Raw genomic sequence first — 27,831 nt, forward strand, 5'->3', positions numbered from 1 at the left:
CTGATTATGAAAAACGTCTTCGACAGCACTTCTTGGCATTTCATGTCATGGACGAACAAACGTGTAAGTCGCTGTTCCTTTCCTGGATTTCACCTCAAATGTATCAGTTGTTATCGCAATTGGCTCCTTTGAAAGATCCTTCGTCTTTGTCCTTTGCTGAAATGTGCTCAATTCTGTCTGTCTATTTTCAAAAGCAAATGCTTGTGGTAGCCTCTGTGTTGCCTATTATTGTTGTCAAAAACAGCCGCATGAATCCTATCGTGCTTGGGCTGCTGAACTTCACAGCCTGTCAAAGAATCCTATGCCGATTCCATGGTACGGGATGCTATTATCCGGTCGGCGCCCGACAAAGAAGTTCGGCAACGTGCCCTTCAGTTGGCAAATCCGACTCTTGAGGAAGTCCTATCCATTGCACTGTCTTTTGAAATTTCTTGCGCTGCCGGGTTGCAAATAGAGGCGTGGGGTGACGTCGGGGAAATACAACCTCTGTGCGCCGTTGACGACGCGTGAGGTGCGTCCCTGCCGGCCAATGTGGCAGCAGTATTCTCCCATGTGCAGCCTTGGCCTAACTGTAAACAACCCTTTAAGAAAATGCAGCAAAACCCCCGGCAACTTCCTTCATGTCTCCGGTGTTTTACGAAACATTCACGCGAGGATTGCCCCAACGTAGGGCTGTGCGTCACAATTGCAAAAAGAAGGGTCATGTGTCTTCCGTTTGCAAATCCGACAGCATACGTGATGTTCATGAACATGATGCTGATTCTGATTCCGTGTTGTCTGTCAATTGTGCTTCTTCCTTTTCAGGGAAGTTATTCCTCATTGTCCAAATACTTGGTCGAGATATTCGCATTCAGGTGGATACTGATTCTGCTTCCACTTATCATTAATTCTCTGACGTATCTTCAGTTTGGTTCTCCACTCCTATCACCTGTCACTCGGCAATTACGGACGTATAATAAACAGAAGATTTCTCTCTTGGGTCAATTTAATGCTGAGGTATATTACAAATCCATCATTCACACTGTTCCCATATTTGTGGTCGACCAGAGTAACACAGGAAATCTTTTTGGTTTCGATGCCTTTCACGTTTTGGGGTTCTCCACAGATGACTCTGTCAGTATCATCTCTGATGCTATTCCTTATGGTCAATTGGATTCCTTGTCGACGACATTTTCGTCCATTTTTTCTCCTGGGTTAGGCTGTGCAAACGACTTTGAAGCTCATATCACGCTCAAACCCACTGCTCGGCCTAAGTTTTTTCGGGCTCGGCCCATTCCTGTGGCCCTTCATGATCGGGTAAAACGGGAGCTGGATCGTCTCACAACTTCAGGGGTCTTGCTTCCTGTCACTTCCAGTGAGTGGTCCTCTCCTGTCGTTGTTGCTAAGCCCAATGGTGATATTCATCTCTGTGGCGATTTTAAAGCCACTGTAAATGTGCAATGACTCATTGACACTTACCCTATGCCCCAACCTGACGAATTCTTCACTAAACTTGCGGGAGGCCAGTATTTTTCTAAAATTGACCTGTCAGAAACTTATCAACTTCCTCTCAACGCTGCTTCCCGGCAGTTTTTGGTCCTTAACACGCCTTTTGGCCTCTATCAATACCAACGATTGCCATTAGGGGTTGCCAGTGCCCTTGCTCTCTTTCAGAGATTGTTGGAACAATTATTGCTCTCTGTCCCTGGGTGTATAAATTACATGGACGACATTGTTGTAACTGGCTCCACCACTGAAGAACATCTTCAGAATCTCCACTCACTTTTTCATGTCTTAGAGACTGCCGCTCTTCAGAAATCACAATTTTTTCCGGCATCTATCACGTACTTGGTGTTTCAGCTCTCTCGGGATGGTATTTGTCTGCTGCAGCAAACTGTCGCTGTGATCAATGCCCTTCCTCGCCCTACATCTGTTACAGAACTGCAGGCCTTCTTGGGGAAAATAGCATACTATCACAAGTTTTTACCGTCTGCTGCATCAGTGGCTCAGCCGTTGCATCACCTGTTGCATAAAAACGTGCGTTTTCACTGGTCCGCGTCATGCGATGTGGCTTTCCAGAAATTGAAGACTATGCTGAAACAGGCCTCATGCCTGGCTACTTATCGACATGGTCAACATCTTGTTCTTGTCACGGACGCCTCTCAATACGGGATCGGTGCAGTCTTTGCGCACCATTTTTCTGACGGCTCTGAACAACTCATTGCTTATGCCTCCGAAACACTCACGAATGCCCAACAAAAGTATTCTCAAATTGAAAAAGAAGCTTTGGCCATTATTTGTGCTCTTCATAAGTTTGGTATTTTTCTCTATGGATCCAAATTTCATCTTTTTATGGATCACAAACCACTTGTTTCCTTGTTTCATCCATCATCGTCACTTCCTGACAAGGCTGCACACCGCCTCCAGCGTGGGCTCTTTACTTGTCTCGTTTCAATTATGAGATTCTTTTCCATCCAACGGCCCAACATGCGAATGCTGATGCACTCTCTCGCCTTCCCATGGGTTCTGACCTTGCATTCGATAGGGACGGACTTTTGTGTTTCCACCTGGATGTTGCCGAGCAGTGGGTTGTGGACAGATTCCCCATCACAAGGGACCAGCTGGCGGCTGCTACGGGTTCTGATCTTACCCTCTCCTGGGTTTTACGCTGTATTCAGAAGGGTTAGCCAGATCGTCTGTCCACTAAGACTTCTGACCCGTTGCGGAACTACTACACTTTGCGCTACCGCCTCACGGCTGGGGATGGTGTTAGCCTCCTTTCCACCGACAATGCTTTGTCACATGTGGTGGTACCTGCTTGCTTCGGTCTTGTGCCTCCTTCACCAAGGGCACTGGGTGTCTCTCGCACAAAATCTCTGGCGCACCGTCACGTGTACTGGCCTGGCATCGACTCTGAAATAGTACACATGGTCACTGCCTGCGGCCCTTGTGCGTCAGAGGCTGCCACCCCGAAGTCATCTTTGTCACCGTGGCCTTCGCTTGAGACCCCCTGGGAGCGCATTCATGCTGACTTCACAGGACCTTTTTTAGGTACTTATTGGCTCCTCGTAATTGACGCCTACTGTAACTTTCCTTTCATTGTTCATTGCACGTCGCCTACCACCGCGGCAACCACAAGTGCTCTCGCTCGCATTTTTTTCTTTGAAAGGCCTTCCCTCTACTCTTATTACTGATAATGGTCCGCAATTTGCCTCTTCCGAATTTGCGGATTTTTGTGCTCAGCACAGTGTTATGCATGTCACGGCCCCTCCGTTCCATCCACAATCAAACGGTGAGGCTGAACGACTGGTCCGCACATTTAAGGCTCAGATGCAGAAACTCCTGACTTCTTCTGCTACTGCTGCTGCTGATGCACTTCTCCAGTTTCTGGCTTCTTACCATTTCACCCCCATGGTGGGCGACCACAGCCCGGCTGAGCACTTACATGGCCGACAGCCCCACACGCTACTTCATCTTCTGCGGCCTTCCACCTCACTGCCATGGGTGCATTTGTTTGGCCGGTTCACCGCCGACTACCTTGTCTGGGTACGGGGATATGGCAGACGGCCAAAATGGAGTCCGGGCCGCATCTTAAGACACCGTGGCCAATGCCTGTATGAAATCCAGACGGACAGGGGTGTTGCAGTGTGTCATTTGTACCAGCTTCGGCCTCGTGTGCTGGCAACGTCTGTTCCGAATGCCGCTACATCACCGTCGGCTCTACCTGACACTCGGGATCTTGGCATCTCTCATTACTCACAACGCAGCCCTCTCTGTCATCTCGGTGCCAGTACAATAATGGACACCACCAGGAGACGTGCCCATGCAGGAACCGGATGACCATCATCTGTCAGAGCCAATCTACTCGCCTCCTTCTCCTACGGACACTGACACATCGCCCATGTCTCCTGTTATATCAAGTGGACTTGCCGCAATGGGCAGATTGGTGCACGGAACCCTAGCAGATTCGACCCCTACGTCTCCTGTCATCTCGACCCATCATCATTGAGGACACTTCCGTCGGTACGGAAAGCCTCCTCCTCGAGACTTTACGGCCAGTCAAACAACGCCTATGGACGTTAGCAATCTACAGGCTACCTCCATCAAGACCAGTGCAACAATTTCAAAGGGGGAAGTGTGTTGTGACTCGCCGATCATTCAAAGTGCTGCCGCACAATTACGCACGTTCTCTACATGTGGCGCTGTCTGCCAGCCATGCAGGAGCAGCAGTGCCACCTAAGCAGCCAGCCAGCCAGCAGCCGCTAGACTTGGACTCGGTGCTCATTCGAATGTTACCGTGTTCACATGTCTTGCTTTGTCAACTTGCTCAGTGACCTGTATGTGTTGTGTCGTTTCGAAATATGTGTGTTCAGCTTGACGTTATAACAGTTTCCCTCCTCCATTTTATTTTAGCCTGTTTGCACTTTATGCTAATTTCATTGATAAACAGTCTAAACTGCACTGTTCACCACCCCCACCCCCACCCCCCCCACCCCCCACCCCCCAATAAGCTCAAATATTTCTTCAGTTGTCCATGACTTTTCCTTGTGCCTTCATATATCTGTAATTACTTGCCTGGTCTTCATCATGTTCCACTTTAACACTCTTGATGTTTTTACTGAGGCCATTGGTCATTTCCACTTCATCTCATTGTGTTTTAAACTTTCATTATTCCATTCTATCATATACTCCTTTTCTTTCTCTTCTGGATTTTCATTGTATTATTCATCACTGCTAGGCTATGGTTGTAATCTTTATCCACACCTGCATACAGTTTTGCAGACCAGTATTTGATTTCTAAAGCTTTATTTAAACACGATATAGTCTGATCAGTATCACCCTTTGTCTCTGAGCCTTCTCCAAATATACTTTCTTATCTTGTAATTTGTGGAACTGCAATCAGTTGAAACTTGTGGCAGAGCTCTTAAAGCCCCTCCCCCCTCTCATTCTTTTGCCAGGCACATATTCTCCACTATTCCCAGCACTATAACATTCAGATCTCTTAGTACTATCAAATTCCCAGCTTCCTACTGTTATTATTCATTTTAATGCTGGTCCGTCCATAACATTTCTTTTCATAGCATATTGAATATGACACTTTTTCTTGTAATGCTTCTGTAAGGAAAAAGGGCCTCTACATGTAGGTTTTATATAAATAAGTATGATACAATTGTTAAATGCTTGAGAGAGGTTAGTACACAGATTTAAACTTGCACTAAAATTTCAGTTGATTATATGGTGTTAGTAATTACATTTAAGGTTTGCAGACTACTACTACTACGTGATCAGGCCCAGTGGACCGCACACATCTACAAGTTTCCTCCTCCACTGTATTCTGTCCATTGCTGCTATCCACCATTCGTCCACATTTATTGACATTTGTTTTAAATCTTCATGGAGTCCATCCCTCCAACGCTTCTTGGGTCTCCCTGGCGGTTTCTTTCCTGTAGGTGTGAAATCCAGGAGCTTCCGAGGCCACCTGTGATCCTCCATCCGGGCTACGTGGCCGGCCCACTGCATTCGTTTGGCTTTCACAGCTCCTGCTATGTTGGGCTGCTGGTATAGTTCCTCAAGCTCTTGGTTGTATCTGATCCTCCATTCCCCTGTATCTGGATCCAGAACCGGGCCGAAGATCTTCCGAAGCATTTTTCTCTCAAAGACAGGGAGCTTATGGAAGTCCTGTTTCCGGATACTCCATGTCTCACAGCCATATAGAACAATAGGCTGGATCAGGGTTTTGTACAGTCGAATCTTGAACTGAGAGATTTGGACCGAAGCAGTTGTGCTAGGCTGCGGTAAGATCGGTTTCCTGCTTGTATTCTGGCATTGATCTTTGCTTCACATGACGAGTTCTCAGTGAAAAGTGCCCCAAGGTATTTGAGTTCTTACACTCTCTTTTAGAAATGGTCCCCAACCTGCAGTGATTGTAGATGATACGCAGTCTGACAATGACCACGCATCATAACGAGGTATTCTGTCGTAGTTTCGTTTATGTTTAGCCCAAATTTGCTGGCAGTCTCCTTTAGTGCTTTGGTCATTTGTTCCAACTCCTCTTCCGACCCAGAGAGTAAACAGATGTCGTCTGCATAGCCTAAGTATGCCAGTCTCTTTCCTTCGATTTCAATCCCATCGTTCTCTTGGAAGGTCTCTCGTACGATCTTCTCGAGGGAAAAGTTGAACAGGATAGGGGACAACCCATCTCCTTGCCTGAGTCCTGTCACAATTTCAAATTCCTCAGTTATGCGACTTCCCATCTTCACCTTTGCACGTGTTTCGTTCAGACAGATCTTTATCAGATTGATGAGTTTCTCTGCTATGCCAAACTCCTTTAAACAGTTGAGCAGGCTCTTGCGATATATGCAATCATAGGCCTTCTTAAAATCAATGAATAAAATATGCAAATCTTTACCATGTTCGCCCAGTTTCTCAGTGAGCTGCCGGAGACTGAAGATGTGATCTACTGTTGACCGTCCTGGCCGGAAACCTCCCTGGTGCTCCCCAATCACTGATGCTGCCTCTGGCTGATTTCTGTGTATGAGGCAATTGGACAGGATCTTATAGCAGACGTTAAGTAGGGCGATTCCTCGATAGTTGTCACATTTCAGTTTGTCGCCCTTCTTATGTATTGGACAAATCAGAGCTGTTTTCCAATCTCCTGGTAGTTCTTCTTTGGTCCATATTGCCTGTATCAGTCGGTGTATTTTTTCTGTATTTTCTCTCCTCCTGCCAGGATCATTTCAGCCTGTATTCCATCTTCACCTGGACTCTTATTCTGTTTAAGATGTCTGATTCTGGTTTTTATCTCATCCAGGGTAGGTGGGGGATAGTCTGCATCGGCTGTAATTGGGTACTGGAAATCAAACTGCAGTTCGGGTTCATCACAATTTAGCAGCTGTCGAAAGTACTCTTTCCATCTCTCATCTATGTCCCTATCGTTCGTCAGGATCTTATCACGGGAATCTTTGACAAATTTCTGCTTGGCCTGGTGACCTTTGCAGAGGTACTTCACTCTGTCACAACCTTTTTATTTTTCCTTTGCTGTCCAAGCAGTTTTGGAACTACAACTTTATTAATAATCTCTAATGTAGAAGTTACAATCACAGACAATCCGCAACATAATCTCTATCAATAACACTGTGTTTAACCTCTGTAGTAATATTTTAAGATTTTTTTGTCAATTTCACATTGCTTAAAAAGTTACCCCAACATTTGTGTATGAAGGTTCAATCGATACTGAATCTGGTACTCTTTATGGAAGTACTCCAAGAATTAATATCTATGTAATGTGGTAATGTACTGAATTATGCACCTCCAATATTTTGCATAGTGCATAATGGTGTTTGAGTTACAAGTGCATTTGTTTCATTGTTGTTGAGAAGCTCTCCAGTAAATCATTAAGCTTAAATTAGGTGTGTTTTGCCCATGTCATCACTTTATATTACAATCTTATGAAGTACACATGTTTTTCTTTGATTGTTGAAATTTTCTTATGTTTTGGTATTTAGAGAATTTGGACGAACTGGAAAAAATGACGTGTGAACTGTTTTCAAATGTTAAGAATAAGAGTGTTGTTGCACCCCAGTGGCCTGAACATCCTTTTGGAAATAAACAAGTGCAGATGAGAGGTTACATAGTTCCTGTTAAAGATATTAGAAATCTGAACATTACTTTCCCAGTGCCAGACCTGCATCAATATTACAGATCCGGGGTAAGCCTTCGTTTCAGCTGCACGTACTTGTATATTTTAAGCTTCTATTATGATGTCATGTTGTAAAAGAAGGAATTAACTGACACATTATCTTGCAGCCAGGACATTATTTGAGTCATCTGATAGGACACGAAGGACCTGGTAGCCTTCTCTCCCATTTGAAAGCCAAAGGCTGGTGCAATAGTCTGATAGGTGGCTATCGGACTGGTTCCCGTGGGTTTGGCTTCTTTGTAATTAATGTAGATCTGACAGAAGAAGGCATTGAATATGTGGATAACATTGTTGAACTAGTCTTCCAGGTTTGTTTAAATATCATTTTGTTATTTCAAATATTAAATGTTTTCTGATGATCATTTTGTACTGCTTTCTAGGGTGTTGGTACGTATTATCAAGTTTAGATTGCACGAGTAACAACCTTTATGTTCTTATCGTGTAGAAAACTGTTTATGACACATCAGTTTGGTAAGAAGCTGTTGGCACTCCATTCATTAGTCATAATATACAACATGGAAGTACACTTCATTCTTTATGAACGTATTAGTACTGTATTTGTATATTTAGGATAAAGCAAATAATGGCAGTTAATCAGTATCAGCCACTATATCGTTAAATAAATAAATATGTAGTGATTGTAAACTCTGTGTTGCAAATTATTGCTCTAATTACCATCTGTATCAAATTTATACACACTCCTGCTCACAATAATTGGTTTTTATGATGAGTTTTGGCTGATAATTACCCATTTCAGATCCAGTCCATACTATTTATGCTAGTGATGCACTACTTGTCATTGTCATGCTCTCAAATTACATTCACAGGGTTTAAAAAGAACTTTTAACTGAATGTCATATTCATCTTAACACTGATCTGGACTCACAGTGAAGAACAACTCCAGAATTTCCTCTCCAACCTCAACTCCTTTGGTTCCATCAGATTCACCTGGTCCTACTCCAAATCCCATGCCACTTTCCTAGACATTGACCTCCATCTGTCCAATGGCCAGCTTCACACATCCGTCCACATCAAACCCACCAACAAGCAACAGTACCTCCATTATGACAGCTGCCACCCATTCCATATCAAACAGTCCCTTCCCTACAGCCTAGGCCTTCGTGGCAAACGAATCTGCTCCAGTCCTGAATCCCTCGACCATTACACCAACAACCTGAAAACAGCTTTCACATCCCGCAACTACCCTCCCAATCTGGTACAGAAGCAGATAACCAGAGCCACTTCCTCATCCCCTCAAACCCAGAACCTCTCACAGAAGAACCCCGAAAGTGCCCCACTTGTGACAGAATACTTCCCGGGACTGGATCAGACCTCGAATGTGGCTCTCCAGCAGGGATACGACTTCCTAAAATCCTGCCCCGAAATGAGATCCACCCTTCATGAAATCCTCCCCACTCCACCAAGAGTGTCTTTCCGCCGTCCACCTAACCTTCATATCCTCTTGGTTCATCCCTATGAAATCCCCAAACCACCTTCCCTACCCTCTGGCTCCTACCCTTGCAACCGCCCCCGGTGTAAAACCTGTCCTATGCACCCTCCCACCACCACCTACTCCAGTCCTGTAACCCGGAAGGTGTACACGATCAAAGGGAGAGCCACGTGTGAAAGCACCCACGTGATTTACCAACTGACCTGCCTACACTGTGACGCTTTCTATGTGGGAATGACCAGCAACAAACTGTCCATTCGCATGAATGGACGCAGGCAGACAGTGTTTGTTGGTAATGAGGATCACCCTGTGGCTAAACATGCCTTGATGCACGGCCAGCACATCTTGGCACAGTGTTACACCGTCCGAGTTATCTGGATACTTCCCACCAACACCAACCTATCCGAACTCCGGAGATGGGAACTCGCCCTTCAGTATATCCTCTCTTCTCGATATCCGCCAGGCCTCAACCTCTGCTAATTTCAAGTTGCCGCCGCTCATACCTCACCTGTCTTTCAACAACTTCTTTGCCTCTGTACTTCCACCTCGACTGATATCTCTGCCCTTACTCTTTGCCTTTAAATATGTCTGCTTGTGTCTGTGTATGTGCGGATGGATATGTGTGTGTGTGTGTGTGTGTGTGTGTGTGTGTGTGTGTGTGTGTGTGTGCGTGCGCGCGCGCGATTGTACACCTGTCCTTTTTTTCCCCTAAGGGAAGTCTTTCCACTCCCGGGATTGGAATGACTCCTTACCCTCTCCCTTAAAACCCACATCCTTTCGTCTTTCCCTCTCCTTCCTGAAGAAGCAACCATCGGTTGCGAAAGCTAGTAATTCTGTGTGTGTGTGTTTGTGTGTTTTGTTCATGTGCCTGTCTGCCGGCGCTTTCCCGCTTGGTAAGTCTTGGAATCTTTGTTTTTTATATATATATACTTCTTCCATAGATCATGAATACATTTTGTAGTGATGTGGAATGAGTCACTTTAACATTAATTTTCTTTACACAAAATAATTAATTAATTAATAATAATTTTACAGTTACCTCTTCATATCTAAAAATTAAACTATGGAATAGAATGAGTTGTCATTCACAAATTCTTTTAATTTGTTTTTAAATATTGGTTGGCTATCTGTCAGACTTTTAATACTATTTGGCAAATGACCAAAGATTTTTGTTACAGCATAATTCACCTCTTTTTTTGCCCCAAAATATGATGTCATATGAAAGCAGTGAATGAAAATAGGCATAGTAGGCTACTTTACCTACATGTTTATCACCAAAATGTGTAGTAACCCTAATAGCATATGTAGCTGAACCTAACTGTTTCAGCAGATCATCAGTGTGTTTTTTCCAGTTCAATTTCCATTAATGCACAAAAGTTAAATATCTCAAAAACTAAAATCAATGTATAATGTACAGAGCTATCTGTTAGCAGCTTTTTGAACTATTTTAAAACTTCTACATAAAATTGTTGTAGCTCTCGCTATAAACATACCTTTTGTTGCACTCATCTATCAATCTTAGTTCTCAAGGTATTTAATTTTCATTTGAAATCAGGGACTCCTTTGCTGGACACACTATATGTGTATGGGAATAATTCGCTACTTGCCAAACAGAGGTATGGAGCAGGCATGTGACACTATAATTAGTTGCTAAGTTTTCAGGGTGGTGTCCTGTCCATTGATTCCTGCCTTTAGTCATATTGTGCCATAATTTTATTTATTTACTTTTTTTTTTTTTTTTTTTTTTTTTTTTTTTTTTTTTTTTTTTTTTTTTTTTTCTTTCCCCTCCACTTCGATTCAGTGCCTCCTCATCAGTTATGCAGTGTACCCATCTGTTCTTCAGCATTGTAGGTCCAAATATCAAAGACTTCTCTTCTAAACTGTTTCATCATTCATCTTTCACTTCCACATAATGGTACACTCCAGACAGATATCTCCATGAAAGTTTCCCTCCTGCTGTTGATAATGAGCCTACAAGGTCCAGGCCTGGCTCTGCCACCAAATTGGTGGGGTAAGTGCACCAGTGGGACTCGAGCGGCAGTCATCAGTCTGTGCACCGATGCTGATGCTGTTGAGCTCATGTTGCTACTGGAGTCGAGGCACTTCTATGTGTGTGGGCCCCCTTTTCATTTGGCTTGGTGTGAATGGGTTTTCCCACAGACTATCTGTGGATTGAGCACATTAAAGGTTGTGTGATAGACTTTACTTAGTTGGAAATCACTTCCTTCATGTCAGTATTTTGACCCATGATTTAGGGAAAAAGGCACCTGCATTTTTTGGAATTGGAATTTTTACATTCTTCTTCATATTGGATGGTATTTTGCCTGACTCATACAAATTGCACACAAGAGAGGTCTAGTTTTGCCATGACCATTCTCCAAAGAATCTCACTAACTCTGAGGGAATGTCTTCTACTCCAGTAGCCTTGTTGCAACTCAGGTCTTCCAGTGCTCTAACAAGTTGTTCTCGCAGTATCAATTATTCCAAAGGAGTGGTCCAGTCCAACATGTCAAAACTTAACCTGAAATTTTTCATACAGCAACAGGATATATATGCCCAAGGACAACTGGGAAATCCAGGAAAAACCTGGGAATCTTTTCATCTGGGAGAAACTATAGAAAAACTTGGGAATTTTCATTGTTTCAGTTAAATTTTTGTAGTTTTCACTGGTAAGAACTTACACTCTAACAAAGAATTTTACTGTATCCCACTATTGCAGAATAATACTATAGCCATAAAAATGAACAAGAAAGTAAAACCAACGCAAAACTTCAGTTGCAAAGAAAATGTGCCATTTACACCAACAAAACACAGTGTACACAAACAAGCCTGCTGACAGCAAAATGTGTCAAAGACTATGCAGTAGTTTGTAACAACAAACTGCTTTCGAGGCACCTTTCTCATGGGCCTTGTTTCAAAGAGCATGACATCACAACTGTTTACATTTCTAACAGGTTGCAGGAAAATATTGCAAATCGTGCTTTGAAAAGCATTACTTTCAAAGTAAATTTCCTTTTACGAAAGATGAATTATGTTACGTTTGAGAATGTGTGATGAATTTCTTAAATCACAGAGCATTAGACTCTTGTGCAAAACTTAACACTGAGGCCAGCTACTTAGAAAAATTTTAGATGCAAAAGACCAGCCATTTATGCCATTAAAATTTTACTGACACTTTTATGTTTGAAATATCTTAAAGGGTAACACTCGCTAAAAGGTGTTAATTTTTTATATTTATTTTAGTTCTTTCTTAGATTACAAATTACACAATAATGGTGGTGAAAAGTATAATTATACTTCAAAAAAAGTGTGGAGTGAATTCTTGAGCTGTTTCTGTGGGAATGTAAGTGCTTTACGGAACTTGTATTCAGCCAGGTAACCTCTGAAATGTTTGGTGCACAGCAGTGAACTTTATAAACGTGCTCATAAAAAATATTCAACTGTTGTAATTTAAGCTGTGCTCTTATGATCCTGCCTAACCACACCTTCGGAAAACAACAACAAAAACTTTTTGATGGTCAATATTGTATGTGAAAGATTAGCTTTGCTTGTAGCTATATTCTATGCAAACTAATTTAAGCCATTAACTTTTGTTACCTGTGTGTTTGCGCTGCTTAACAGAGGTTGCTATTGACTGACGTCATCACATCTCCTATGCTCTGAAAATCTGCTGTCGTTGGCTGGCGAAATCATGTGGCATGAGCTATAGTTGGTTGACAAAAGTGTGTTGCAATCTTGACTTCATTGCTCCAAGCAATGGCAGGCTTTGAGACAAACTGAATCAGACACTCGGCTACCTAATGGTCTTACTGAGGGAGAAATCCATACTTACCTCTATGATCAATGTATCAATGCTGTCCATCAGATAATGAAAAAGGTTGATGCAAACCTAATGCCTACATGCACTCTCTATCTCACGTTTGATCGTGTAGTGCTTCCATCATGGATCAAGGCAGGCTATGAAGTTGTCATGGTCTGAACGTATATTCCAAACCCGATGCATTGCTAAGTGTGTAAACTTTACAAACACTCTTGCATGTCCTGCTATAACATGGCCAGATATAGTATTTGTAGTAGGGATTCTCATGAGAGTGATTACCTACCACCTCCTTTCTGCACTGACCAGCTTGCTTGTCATCTCCAGTGGTCTGTTCTTCCTGACACTAAACTGTCGGAGTTGAGTTGGGTATGTATATGATGTCGTCTGCCTTGTGTTGAATGTTATCTCACTAGCTAGAATAGCTTATGCTGTCACTCTACGTAATGAGTGTTATTGTTCAGCAGATTACAAGAATTGCATTTTTATTTGACATACATATAACCAGCAAAATTAAAATAATTTTTATACACGGTGAGCAGTCGCACCCAACCACTTTCACACTGTCAAAAGTAAACTGTTCTAGATTAGTTCAGCTGAGGTGATGTTAACTATTATTCCCAAACTCAGTTAGACTGTAGCGATTGGCAGTGACATTATGATCAACAACACCACATAACACCCACGGTTTACTATTCTACATCAGACACTGTCGCAAACAGTTTCTCATATGCAAAACTCTTTCAAATAATTACAAACTTCTCTACTCACTCTATGAAATTAGGAGATAAATGTTGAAGTTTTTCTTTCTTTAGTCAGTCTCAGCTTACTTATTTTACTATTTATTGGTAAAATCAGTTCTCAATACACTTTCAGGATACACATGTGATTGAGTGACAAGAAAACCATGTCCCCTTGAGAAAAAAAGAAAGAAGAAGAAAAAAAATATGTGTCAAAGCCACTTTAAATACTGCAGTTGAATGGTAATTCAAGGCTCAATCATTTCAGACATTGACAATACGCGGTCCCACTGCTTCGAACAAATTCCATAGTCACTCATGACTCTTCAATGGTCTTCAAATGGTTACTCAGTGCCTCATAATGAGTCCAACTTTTCTAACTTCAGTTCACAAACTTCACATTTATTTCCTAAGGACACTACTCCAGCCTCACTCTATTGCCTTCAGTTTCACAACCTTTGCATGGAACTTAACGATAGTGTCTTTGTGTACACTGATTGCTCTCGGACTGACCATGGTGTCAAGTGTGCCTTTGTCAGTGGGGCTGACTTCTTCTGTTTTGGCTTCTGGAACACTGCTCAGTATTTACAGCAGAGCTCTTCCCCCTGTATCAGGTCACACAATACATCCAGCAACACAAGCTTTGCAATTGTGTCATCTGCTCACTCTGTGCTCTTCAAAGTCTGTGTGCTGTACACTGTCGATCCCTTACTGCAACAGGTCCAGGAAAGCTGTCACTTACTCACTCTTGATGGAGCCACTATGATGTTCATTGGGTTCCTGGTCAGGAACAGGGAATGAGGCCACTGACACTGCTGCCAAGGCTGTAGTCCTCGTACCTCAGCCTGCAAGTTCTTACATTCCCTCTGACAATCTCTGTGTTACCGTCTGTCAGCAGGCTGTGTCACTTTGGCATCACCACAGGATCTCCCTTCACAGGAACAAGCTCTGTGTTACTAAGCCTCTCCCAGCGGCTTGGATGACAACCTCTCTCGCTGCGAGGAAATCATTTTAACTAGGTTGCATATTGAGCATGTCTTTTTAGCCATCGCCATTTGTTAAGTTGTCCTTCCCCACCACTTTGTATACATCATGCTCAACTTTTGATGGTCCACCATTTCCTGATTGAACACCCTTTTTTTAACTGCTTATGTTCTTGTTTGTGTTTGCTGTCTTAGTTATCTGACATTTTAGTGAATGATGGCGGATTGTCGGCTGCTTTTTACTATTTATCATCATAGGAGTGTGGCGAAGGCCAGTTAATTTTTAGTTCTGTACCTCCGTTTCTCTGTCGTGTATTTTATAGACCTTTCTCTACATCCCTGTTTTGGGATTGACATGTAGTCATTTTTAACTGCTCTTTGTCTTGGTGCTCTACAGCTTTGACATGGGCGTGTATGCCCCCTAGCTGTTTTTGAGTCCTCAAACAAAATAAGGAACAAACTTCACGTAACATGCTGTGTGCAGTAGCAAAATAAGACACAATTCTCAATTTATGAATCATTATTGACTGCCAATCAAAATCTAAATTACGTTGAGGCTCGACTTGGAAAACACAGTAATCCTCCAACCCATAACCACCAAATAAGGATTAACTCTGTCACTTCAGAGTTGGCCAGCAGATTCGTTAGTACCCGTTCACAGAACTGTAGGACCCCTAAAGTCCGTATAAACTTCCTTCTACTGGAATTATCCAGCCTCACAAATACACAGATTACTGCACCAGCTGCTCACTCAAATAGATGACCTCCCTAAACTATGTAACTGTATTCAGAGCTTAATTAATCAAATTCTAACGTGCAGAAGCTCACAGTTACGAACTCTACCAAATTTCCTAAACTGTACAAATTTTGGAACAAGCTAACCGCAACCTCCCTCGGTTGTTAGTCTTATCGATCCCAGCAAACTGTTACCAATATTATCTCCCATCTGATGATCTGCTGTGTCCTATGGTGAAACAAGAACAGAACTAACTGTCTGGTGATGTCAAAATCTCCAGGAACCATATCACAGACAAAATACACAATTTTTTTGTCTTCGTGGTAATGTTCACCTTATACAAAATAGTTCTCATGGTGTTGTATAACAAACAGATATCTCTGGATGCCGCTGTCCAACGTCTGTTTTGCTGAACAATTGATGGGTTTTGCAACTATTTACTATTTGTCAGTCTGATAGAAATTGTGGCAGTTGATAGAAAAAATCACACACACACACACACACACACACACACTCACACACTCACTTCAAGCTTTCGCAACCCGTAGTTGCTTCATCAGGAAAGAGGGAAGGAGAGGGAAAGACGAAAGGATGTGGGTTTTAAGGGACAGTGTAAGGAGTCATCCCAATCCCGGGAGCGGAAAGACGTACCTTGGGGGGGAAAAAGGGACAGGTATTCACTCGCGCGCGCACACACACACACACACACACACACACACACACACACACACACACACACACAGGATATGTGAGGGGAGGCAGGGCCCACGTCGCCTGGCAGCCTCGCCAGCGGCTAAGTCCCCTTCAAGGTTACCCGCCTAGCGAGCAACCAAGAGCGGCACTGCCACCAAAACAAAAAGTGAATATATATTTTTGAAATAAAAAGGGGGGGGGGAGATAAGGAAAGGAAAGATCACATTATTGTCTATAATAAAGCATACAGTCACCATTGATCTTGATTTTACAATTGCCATTGACGACTTTGGCCCACAAAATAAGGTGCTCATCAGTATTTCATTTCTTCTTTCTTCTAGTAGACAATACAAATGGCATACTGGGAACAAGAGTACCATAAGGCTGTTTAGCCAACAGTCCTGTAGTCTCAGCAATACTCAAAGTCTATCACGCCAAAATATTAGCATCTGGAAAAGCTTCAAGGATACCATAATATGATTGATTGCCCCAAAGAACAGCCAAGGTCAACCATGTCGAACCACCAAAGACAGCCTGTACATCACAGGTAAAGGTCAAGGCAAGTCCCCCCACTCCCGGGACCCGAACACTTCCCACCCTCTCCCCCAAAACCCACATCCCCCCCCCCCACCCCCCCACCCCCCACTAAGCGAACGTGGGCCGCGAAAGCCTGAAACCCGTGTGCGCATTTGTGCTTGTTACCGCTTCCACCAAGTTACAGAATCTATATAAAAAAATAGAGGGAAACTATCCACGTGGGAAAAATATATCTAAAAACAAAGATTCTTGCAACTTACCAAACAAAAGCATTGGCACTCCGACAGAAACAACACACACACACACACACACACACACACACACACACACACACACACACTTCAAGCCCCTGCAACCCTTGGCCGCCCCACCAGGAAAGAGGGAATGAGAGGGAAAGACGAAAGGATGTGGGCCCCAAGGAAGAGGGCAAGGAGCCACCCCAATCCCGGGAGTGGAGAGACCCACCCTGGGGGGAAAAAGGGACAGGCGCGCGCACTCACACACACACACACACACACACACACACTCACACACACACAGAGAGACAGACAGACACAAGCAGACATGTGTAAAGGCAAAGAGTTTGGATAGAGATGTCAGTCGAGGCGGAAATACTGAGGCAAAGATGTTATTGAATAACAGGTGAAGTATGAGCAGTGGCAACTTGAAATTAGCGGAGGTTGAGGCCTGGTGGGTAACAGGAAGACAGGGTATATTGAAGGGCAAGTTCCCATCTTCAGAGTTCTGATAGGTGGGTGTCAGTGGGAAGTATCCAGATAACCCTGACGGTGTAACACTGTACCAAGATGTTCTGGCCGTGCACCAAGGCATGTTTAGCCACAGGGTGATCATCATTACCAACAAACACTGTCTGCCTGTGTCCGTTCATGCAAATGGGCAGTTTGTTGCTGGTCATTCCCACATAGAAAGCTTCACAGTGTAGGCAGGTCAGTTGGTAAATCACGTAGGTGCTGTCACACATGGCTCTGCATTTGATTGTGTACACCTTCCGGGTTACAGGACTGTAGTAGGTGGTGGTGGGAGGGTGCATGGGACAGGTTTTACACCGGGAGCAGTTACAAGGGTAGGAGCCAGAGGGTAGGGAAGGCGGTTTGGGGATTTCATAGGGATGAACGAAGAGGTTACGAAGGTTAGGTGGAGAGGGGAGGATTTCATGAAGGATGGATCTTATTTCAGGGCAGGATTTGAGGAAGTCGTATCCCTGCTGGAGAGCCACATTCAGAGTCTGATCCAGTCCCGGAATGTATCCTGTCACAAGTGAGGCACTTTCGGGGTTCTTCTGTGAGAGGTTCTGGGTTTGAGGGGATGAGGAAGTGGCTCTGGTTATTTGCTTCTGTATCAGGTCGGAAGGGTAGTGGCGGGATGCGAAAGCTGTTTTCAGGTTGTTGGTGTAATGGTTCAGGGATTCAGGACTGGAGCAGATTCGTTTGCCACGAAGGCCTAGGCTGTAGGGAAGGGACCGTTTGATATGGAATGGGTGGCAGCTGTCATAATGGAGGTACTGCGTGAAAGGAAGTGCTCCATCGCAACTAGCCCATGGACGTGTGAGATATTTGTGTATAACGAAGTGGGTTACAAGGATGGTTTCTGGGAATAACAAATTGGGTAAGGATACCAGGCGTTTGAGAAAGTGGTTGGTGTCTTTGATGATGGATGGGGGACTGTGTGTATTATGTTGAAGAAGTTGATCTACGTAAGCAGAGGTACATTCTGTGGGGGCTTGGCAACCAGCTACAATGGGGCGGCTGGGATGATTGGGTTTGTGAATTTTAGGAAGTAGATAGGGGTGCGGGATGTCAGTGGGGTCAGGTGCTAGATGGAGTCAGGTGAAAGGTTTTGTAAGGGGCCTAACATTCTGAGGATTCCTTCAATCTCCGCCTGGATATGAGGAATGGGATTATCTTGGAAAACTTTGTATGTAGTGTTGTCTGAAAGCTGACGCTGTCCCTCAGCCACATACTCATGATGATCAAGTACCACGGTCGTGGAACCCTTGTCAGCCGGAAGAATGATGATGGATTGGTCAGCTTTCAGATCACGGATAGCCTGGGCTTCGGCTGTGGTGATGTTGGAAGTAGGATTAAGGTTTTTCAAGAAAGATTGAGAGGCAAGGCTGGAAGTGAGAAATTCCAGGAAGGTTTGGAGAGGGTGATTTTGAGGAAGAGGATATCTGTCCCGCTGTGATGGAAGACGTAACTGTTCCAGGCAGGGTTCAATTTGGATAGTGTCTTGGGGAGTTGGATCATTAGGAGTGGGATCAGGATTATTTTTCTTCGCGGCAAAGTGATATTTCCAGCAGAGACTACGAGTGTAGGACAGTAAATCTTTGACAAGGGCAGTTCGGTTGAATCTGGGAGTAGGGATGAAGGTGAGGCCTTTGTATAGGACAGAGGTTTCGGATTGGGAGAGAGGTTTGGAGGCAAGGTTAACAACTGAATTGGGGTGTTGTGGTTCCAGATTGTGTTGATTAGAAGTTTGAGGTGTTGGGGGGAGTGGAGCTGGAAGTGGGAAATTGAGTAGATGGTAGAGACTGGGTCTGTGTGAAATGAGAGGAGGTTGAGGTTTGTTGGAAAGGTTGTGGAGGGTGAGTGAGTTGCCTTTCCGGAGGTGGGAAACCAGTATATTGGATAGTTTTTCGAGGTGGAGTGTGGCATGCTGTTCTAATTTGCGATTGGCCTGTAGGAGAATGCTTTGAACAGCCGGTGTGGATGTGGGAGAGGAAAGATTGAGGACTTTGATTAGGGATAGTAGTTGACGGGTGTGTTCATTTGCTGAGTTGATGTGTAGGTGAAGGATTAGGTGGGTGAGGGCTATGGATTGTTCAGTTTGGAACTGGTATGGGGACTGATGGAAAGAAGGGTTACGGCATGAGATGGGAAATTTAAGTGAAGGCCTTTGGGGGTAATGCCAAATGTCAGAAAAGCCTGAGTAAATAAAATATCCTTACCCAATCTGTTATCCCCAGAAACCATCCTTGTAACTCCAGGAATTTCTCACTTCCAGCCTCGCCTCTCAATCCTTCTTGAAAAACCTTAATCTTACTCCCAACATAACCACAGCTTAAGCCCAGGCTATCCGTGATCTGAAGGCTGACCGATCCATCATCATTCTTCCGGCTGCCAAGGGTTCCACAACCATGGTACTTGATCGTCAGGAGTATGTGGCTGAGGGACTGCGTCAGCTTTCAAACAAAACTAAATACAATGTTTGCCAAGGTAATCCCATCCAGGCGGAGCTTCAAGGAATCCTCAGAACTTTAGGCCCTTTACAAAACCTTTCACCTGACTCCATCAACCTTCTGACCCCACCGACACTCCGCACCCCAACCTTGTACCTGCTTCTTAAAATTCACATACCCAATCATCCCGGCCGCCACATTGCAGCTGGTTACCGAGCCTCCACAGAATGTATCTCTGCCTACGTAGATCAACTTCTTCAACCTATTACATGCAGTCTCCCATCCTTCATCAAAGACATCAACCACTTTCTCAAATGCCTGGAATCCTTACCCAATCTGTTACCCCAGGAAACCATCCTTGTAACCCACTTCGTTATATACAAATATCTCGCACGTCCAGGGGCTCGCTGCGATGGAGCACTTCCTTTCACACCGATTACCTGCTACCCTACCTAAAACTCTTTCCTCATTACCTTAGCCAGCTTCATCCTAACCCACAACTTCTTCACTTTTGAAGGCCAGACATACCAACAATTAAAGGGAACAGCCATGGGTACCAGGATGGCCCCCTCGTATGCCATCCTATTTAGGGGTCGCTTAGAGGAAGACATCTTGGTTACCCAAGCCTGCCAACCCAATGTTTGGTACAGATTTATTGATGATATCTTCATGATCTGGATTCACAGTGAAGTAGTAGTCCAGAATTTCTTCTCAACGTCAACTCCTTTGGTTCGATCAGATTCACCTGGTCCTACTCCAAATCTCATGCCACTTTCCTTGACGTTGACCTCCATCTGTCCAATGGCCAGCTTCACACATCCGTCCACATCAAACCCACCAACAAGCAACAGTACCTCCATTATGACAGCTGCCATCCATTACATATCAAACGGTCCCTTCCCTATAACTTAAGGTCTTCATGGCAAACGAATCTTCTCCAGTCCTGAATCCCTGAACCATTACACCAATGACCTGAAAACAGCTTTCTCATCCCGCAACTGCCCTCCCGACCTGTTACAGAAGAAAATAGCTAGAGCCACTTCCTCGTCCCCCCAGACCCAGAACCTCTCACAGAAGAACCCCAAAAGTGTCTCACTTGTGACAGCATACTTTCTAGGACTGTATCAGACTCTGAATGTGGCTCTCCAGCAGGGATACGACTTCCTCAAATCTTGCCCTGAAATGAAATCCATCCTTCATGAAATCCTCTCCACTCAACCAAGAGTGTCTTTCCGCCATCCACCTAATCTTCGAAACCTCTTGGTTCATCCCTATGAAATCCCAAAACGTCATTCCCTACTCTCTGGCTCCTACCCTTGTAATCACCCCCTGTGTAAGACCTGTCCCATGCACCCTCCCACCACTCCAGTCCAGTCGTGTAACTCGGAATGTGTACACGATCAAAGGCAGAGCCACATGTGAAAGCACCCACGTGATTTACCAACTGACATGCCTACACTGTGAAGCCTTCTATGTGAGAATGATCAGCAAAAAACTGTCCATTCGCATGAAGGGACACAGGCAGACAATGTTTGTTGGTAATGAGGGTCACCCTGTGGCTAAACATGCCTTGGTGCATGACCAGCACATCTTGGCACAGTGTTACACCGTCCGGGTTATCTGGGATACTTCCCACTGACACCAACCTATCAGAACTCCAAAGATGGGAACTTGCCTTTCAATATATCCTGTCTTCCCGTTACCCACCAGGCCTCAACCTCTGCTAATTTCAAGTTGCCACCCCTCGTACATCACTTGTCATTCATCAACATCTTTTCCTCTGTACTTCCGCCTCGACTGACATCTCTGCCCAACCTCTTTGCCTTTACATATGTATGCCTGTGTCTATATATGTTCGGATTGATAATTGTGTGCGCGAGTGTATACCTGTCCTTTTATCCCCGTTAGGTAAGTCTTTCCGCTCCCAGGATTGGAATGTCTCCTTACCCTCTCCCATAAAACCCACATACTTTCGTCTTTCCCTCTCCTTCCCTCTTTCCTGATGATGCAACCTTGAGTTGCGAAAGCATGAAATTTGAGTGTGTGTGTTGTTTTATTGTTTCCATTAACATACCAGCGATTTTGTTTGGTAAGTTAGAGCATCTTTGTTTTTAGGTATATTTTTCCCACGTGGAATGCTTAGAAAGAAACTTCCACATGGGAAAAATATATTAAAAACAAATTTAAAAAAAGATTCCAAGACTTACCAAGCGGGAGAGGGTCGGTAGACAGCCACAATAAAATAACACACAAACACACACACACACACACACACACACACACACACACACACACACACACACAAAATTTCTAGCTTTGGCACCCAACGGTTGCTTCTTCAGGAAAGAGGGAAGGAGAGGGAAAGACAAAAGGATGTGGGTTTTAAGGGAGAGGGTAAGGAGTCATTCCAATCCCGGGAGTGGAAAGACTTACCTTGGGGGGGGGGGGGGGGGGGGGGAGGATAGGTATATACTCGCGCGTGCGCGCACACACACACACACACAAGCAGACATATTTAAAGGCGAAGAGTTTGGGCAGAGATGTCAGTCGAGGCGGAAGTGCAGAGGCAAAGATGATGTTGAATGACAGGTGAGGTATGAGTGGTGGCAACTTGAAATTAGCGGAGATTGAGGCCTGGTGGATAACGAGAAGAGAGGATATACTGAAGGGCAAGTTCCCATCTTCAGAGTTCTGATAGGTGGGTGTCAGTGCGAAGTATCCAGATAACCCGGACGGTGTAACACTGTACCAAGATGTTCTGGCCGTGCACCAAGGCATGTTTAGCCACAGGGTGATCATCATTACCAACAAACACTGTGTGCCTGTGTCCGTTCATGCAAATTGACAGTTTGTTGCTGGTCATTCTCACATAGAAAGCATCACAGTGGAGGCAGGTCAGTTGGTAAATCACGTGGGTGCTTTCACACGTGGCTCTGCCTTTGATCGTGTACATCTTCCGGGTTACAGGACTGGAGTAGGTGGTGGTGGGAGGGTGCATAGGACAGGTTTTACACCGGGGGCGGTTGCAAGGGTAGGAGCCAGAGGGTAGGGAAGGTGGTTTGGGGATTTCATAGGGATGAACCAAGAGGTTACGAAGGTTAAGTGGACGGTGGAAAGACACTCTTGGTGGAGTGGGGAGGATTTCATGAAGGATGGATCTCATTTCGGGGCAGGATTTTAGGAAGTCGTATCCCTGCTGGAGAGCCACATTCAGAGTCTGATCCAGTCCCGGGAAGTATTGTCACAAGTGGGGCACCTTTGGGGTTCTTCTGTGAGAGGTTCTGGGTTTGAGGGGGTGAGGTAGTGGCTCTGGTTATTTGCTTCTGTACCAGGTCGGGAGGGTAGTTGCGGGATGCGAATGCTGTTTTCAGGTTGTTGGTGTAATGGTTCAGGGATTCAGGACTGGAGCAGATTAGTTTGCCACGAAGGCCTAGGCTGTAGGGAAGGGACCGTTGGAAATGGAATGGGTGGCAGCTGTCATAATGGAGGTACTGTTGCTTGTTGGTGGGTTTGATGTGGACAGATGTGTGAAGCTGGCCATTGGACAGATGGAGGTCAACTTCAAGGCAAGTGGCATGGGTTTTGGAGTAGGACCAGGTGAATCTGATGGAACCAAAGGAGTTGAGGTTGGAGAGGAAATTCTGGATTTGTTCTTCAATGTGAGTCCAGATCATGAAGATGTCATCAATAAATCTGTACCAAAATTTGGGTTGGCAGGCTTGGGTAACCAAGAAGGCTTCCTCTAAGCGACCCATAAATAGGTTGGCATACGAGGGGGCCATCCTGGTACCCATGGCTGTTCCCTTTAATTGTTGGCATGTCTGGCCTTCAAAAGTGAAGAAGTTGTGGGTCAGGATGAAGCTGGCTAAGGTGATGAGGAAAGAGGTTTTAGGTAGGGTGTCAGGTGATCGGCGTCAAAGGAAGTGCTCTATTGCAGCGAGGCCATGGACGTGCGGGATATTTGTGTATAGGGAAGTGGCATCAATGGTTACAAGGATAGTTTCCGGGGATAACAGACTGGGTAAGGATTCCAGGTGTTCGAGAAAGTGGTTGGGGTCTTTGATGAAGGATGGGAGACTGCATGTAATGGGTTGAAGGTGTTGATCTACGTAGGCAGAAATACGTTCTGTGGGGGCTTGGTAACCAGCTACAATGGGGCGGCCGGGATGTTTGGGTTTGTGAATTTTAGGAAGTAGGTAGAAGGTAGGAGTGTAAGGTGTCAGTGGGGTCAGGAGTTTGAGATGAGTCAGGTGAAAGGTTTTGTAGGGGGCCAAAGGTTCTGAGGATTCCTTGAAGCTCCGCCTGGACATCAGGAATGGGATTACCTTGGCAAACTTTGTATGTAGAGTTGTCTGAAAACTGACGCAGTCACTCAGCCACATACTCCCGACGATCAGGTACCACGGTCGTGGAACCCTTGTCAGCCGGAAGAATGATGATGGATCGGTCAGCTTTTCGATCACGGAAAGCCTGGGCTTCGGCTGTGGTGATGTTGGGAGTAGGATTAAGGTTTTTCAAGAAAGATTGAGAGGCAAAGCTGGAAGTGAGAAATTCCAGGAAGGTTTGGAGAGGGTGATTTTGAGGAAGAGGATGTCTGTCCCGCTGTGATGGAAGACGTAACTGTTCCAGGCAGGGTTCAATTTGGATAGTGTCTTGGGGAGTTGGATCATTAGGAGTGGGATCAGGATTATTTTTCTTCGCGGCAAAGTTATATTTCCAGCAGAGACTACGAGTGTTGGACAGTAAATCTTTGACAAGGGCAGTTCGGTTGAATCTGGGAGTGGGGCTGAAGGTGAGGCCTTTGTATAGGACAGAGGTTTCTGATTGGGAGAGAGGTTTGGATGAAAGGTTAACTACTGAATTGGGGTGTTGTGGTTCCAGATTGTGTTGACTAGAATTTTGAGGTGTTGGGGGGAGTGGAGCTGGAAGTGGGAAATTGAGTAGATGGTAGAGACTGGGTCTGTGTGAAATGAGAAGAGGTTGAGGTTTGTTGGAAAGGTTGTGGAGGGTGAGTGAGTTGCCTTTCCGGAGGTGGGAAACCAGTATATTGGATAGTTTTTCGAGGTGGAGTGTGGCATGCTGTTCTAATTTGCGGTTGGCCTGTAGGAGGATGCTATGAACAGCTGGTGTGGATGTGGGAGAGGAAAGATTGAGGACTTTGATTTGGGATAGGAGTTGACGGGTGTGTTCATTGGCCGAGTCGATGTATAGGTGAAGGATTAGGCGGGTGAGGGCTATGGATTGTGCAGTTTGGAACTGGTATAAGGACTGATGGAAAGAAGGATTGTAGCCAGAGATGGGAACTTTAAGTGTGAGGCCTTTGGGGGTAATGCCAAATGTCAGACAAGCCTGAGTAAATAAAATATGGGAGCGTAATCTGGCTGGGGTGAAGGCATGTTTGCACAGGGAATGTAAATAAAATTTAATGGGGTCGTTGTAGGGATGTTGTGAGGTTGACATGGTATTCGAAGGTGGAAAGGGTAACATGAGGTTCCTGCCAGGCATCTCCGGCTTCCTTTTTGTTGATGACTCTGCAATCTGCTGCAGTTCTCCACGCACTTGTCTCTTTGAGTGGCACCTTCAGCGATATCACGATCATCTTGACTTGTGGTACATTAATAATAGCTTTTGTTAGTCCACTGACAAAACTGGATTTCTTGTGGTGCAGTGGGTTTCTTCTGCTCTCTTTACATCTTTGATCTTTTGCTCTGCTGTTCGCCGAAACTCTGAAATTCTTGGGGCTTATGCTTGACAGCACACTTTCTTGGTTCTCCCACGTCTTACATGGTCACACGCTGTACCCGGTCCATCAGTGCCCTACATAGCCTATGCGGTAATTCCAGGGGAGTGGATCGGATCACCCTCCTGCATTTGTATCGATCCCTTGTCAGTTCAAAACTATACTATGGGTGTTTTTTTTTTTTTTTTTATCTGCACATCTATTCAATTCATCTTATGCTGTCTTAATGCAATCCATGATCATGGAATACATTTGGTCACTGGCACCTTTTACATTAGCTCACTTGAGAGTCTATGCAGAAGCTGCAGAACTACCACGGTCATACAGGTGTGGTGTCCTCCTCAGTGGATACGCATGCTGTTTGTCTGCCATGTCTAGCGTCACATCCTATGCCCTCTTTTCCTATGACTCCCGTGATCCCCAGTAAGGAGTGTGCCCTTCTTTCTGTTACTTCCCAGAGTTTGCTTTTAGCTAACATTCCAGCAGCTTATCTTCCCACTTAACGCTTGATTCCCAATGTGTGTGTGTGAACGCATCACCGTGTTGGTTTCATATGTTGGCCTGTGTTCATCTTGGGCTTCATTCACTTCCCGAGCAAATTAATCTGGATTCAATGTATTGCCTAAGTTTCTTGAGCTTGGCACACAACTTAACAGTAGCACATGATGGTTCTGAGACTGACTGTGGCACCGGTTGTGCCTTCATCACTGGCACTGACCATTTTTTATGTCGGCTTCCAGAACACTGCTAAATTTGTACAGCAGAGCTCCTCAGCCTCGGTCAGGGCACCCAGTATATCCTGTGACACATGCTTTTTTTAATTGTAGTCCATTCCTTAGTGCAGCGGGTCTAAGAAAGCTTCCACTTGCTCAGTGTTGAGGGAGCCCCTGTGATGTCCGTGTGGGTTTCTGGTCATGTCGGTCTGACAGGGAAAGAGGCTGCTGATACTGCTGCCAAGGCTGCAGTCCTCTACCTTCAGCCTGCTAGCTCTTTCATTCCTTCGGATGATCTCCATGTTGGCATCTTTTGGCAGAAGGTGTGACTTTGGTATCGCCACTGATCTTCTCCTCATGGGAACAAGCTTGGGGAATTGAAGCTCTCCCAGAACTTGGTCGGTCTCCAGGTCCTCTTGTCGTGATTTCATTGTAGGTAAGTTGGGTATTGGGCACTATCTTTTTAGCCATTGTCATTTATTAAGTGCTGATCTCGCATTACTTTGTTCTTAGTGGCATCAACTTTGGATGGTTCGCCTTTACCTGAATGAATGCCCCTTTTTTTCAAAACTATTTACGTTCTAGTGTGTTTTCTGTTTGAGTTATCGGCCGTTTTAGCAAATGACGTGCAGGCCATTAACCATGTTTTACCTTTTATCCATTGTAGCAATATGGTGAAGGTCATTTAATCACTGGTTCTGGACCTCCGCTTTCCCTATGGCGTATTTTGTAGACCTTTCTCAGAGGTGATATCCTTGGATTTAGCTCTCTTTCCTTCTATCGATGGGGCTTCATGTGTAGTCACTTCTAACTTCTTTCACTTATTAGTGTTCTGAGGTTATGACATGGGCACTTATGACCTCAGTTGTGAGTCTGCCCTAAAAGAAAATACAAGGAAAGAAAATTGACCATTAGTTACTGTTACATTGTGTACATGAGCTATGAATTTCTTTATAGTATTACCTATTAATCAAATCGCCTCTACACGTTTACTTGAAGTAAACTGTGTAATTTTTCAACTTCCATTTCCTGGATCTGTTTAAGTAGGTCAAAGAAACATGGAAATCGCTTTTGTTAATCTCATTTGTGTTTGAGGGCTCAGTTATGTAGATGAACCTCGGTAACAGTGCATTGACTCCCATGATCAGTTCTGAATCTTTCAAATAGTTTTTCTTCCACAAATTAGTGAGTTTCATTTTCCTATGTCTTTTGTGCTTTGTATAAATCTACATTTCACTTATACAATTCACATTATGGTGTTACAAAAAGAACTGGCTTTGTAAAATGTGTAATTCTAAGCGTATTCTGCCTCCTTTGTTTAACTGTAAGCTATTACTGTATATGTTTCCTTCAGGCTACGTAGGTACTGTGTTTTTGTCTTGAACTTCAATTAGCACAACAATCATTGTTTGAACCACAGTAGACAGAATTGCCTGTTATTTCCTGTTTCTTGTAATGTTTCCAAAATTTCTAACAAAATGTTGACAGCATTTGAATGAACATCCAAGAATGAACTTATATACCGGGTGATCAAAAAGTCAGTAT

The 27,831-nt window shown here is 44.4% G+C and overlaps 1 protein-coding gene across 1 annotated transcript in view; it reads left to right on the forward strand.

Annotated features, from left to right (window-relative positions):
* The window catches only part of LOC126278967 (insulin-degrading enzyme), a 164,673-nt gene that overhangs the window by 45,794 nt on the left and 91,048 nt on the right, over positions 1-27,831 (forward strand). Inside the window, 2 exon segments of the mRNA XM_049979260.1 lie at positions 7,485-7,687; positions 7,786-7,986. Of these exon segments, the coding sequence (XP_049835217.1) occupies positions 7,485-7,687; positions 7,786-7,986 (404 nt within the window).

The sequence above is a fragment of the Schistocerca gregaria genome, chromosome 6 (assembly GCF_023897955.1).
Source record: "Schistocerca gregaria isolate iqSchGreg1 chromosome 6, iqSchGreg1.2, whole genome shotgun sequence".
In the NCBI taxonomy this organism is placed as follows: domain Eukaryota; kingdom Metazoa; phylum Arthropoda; class Insecta; order Orthoptera; family Acrididae; genus Schistocerca; species Schistocerca gregaria.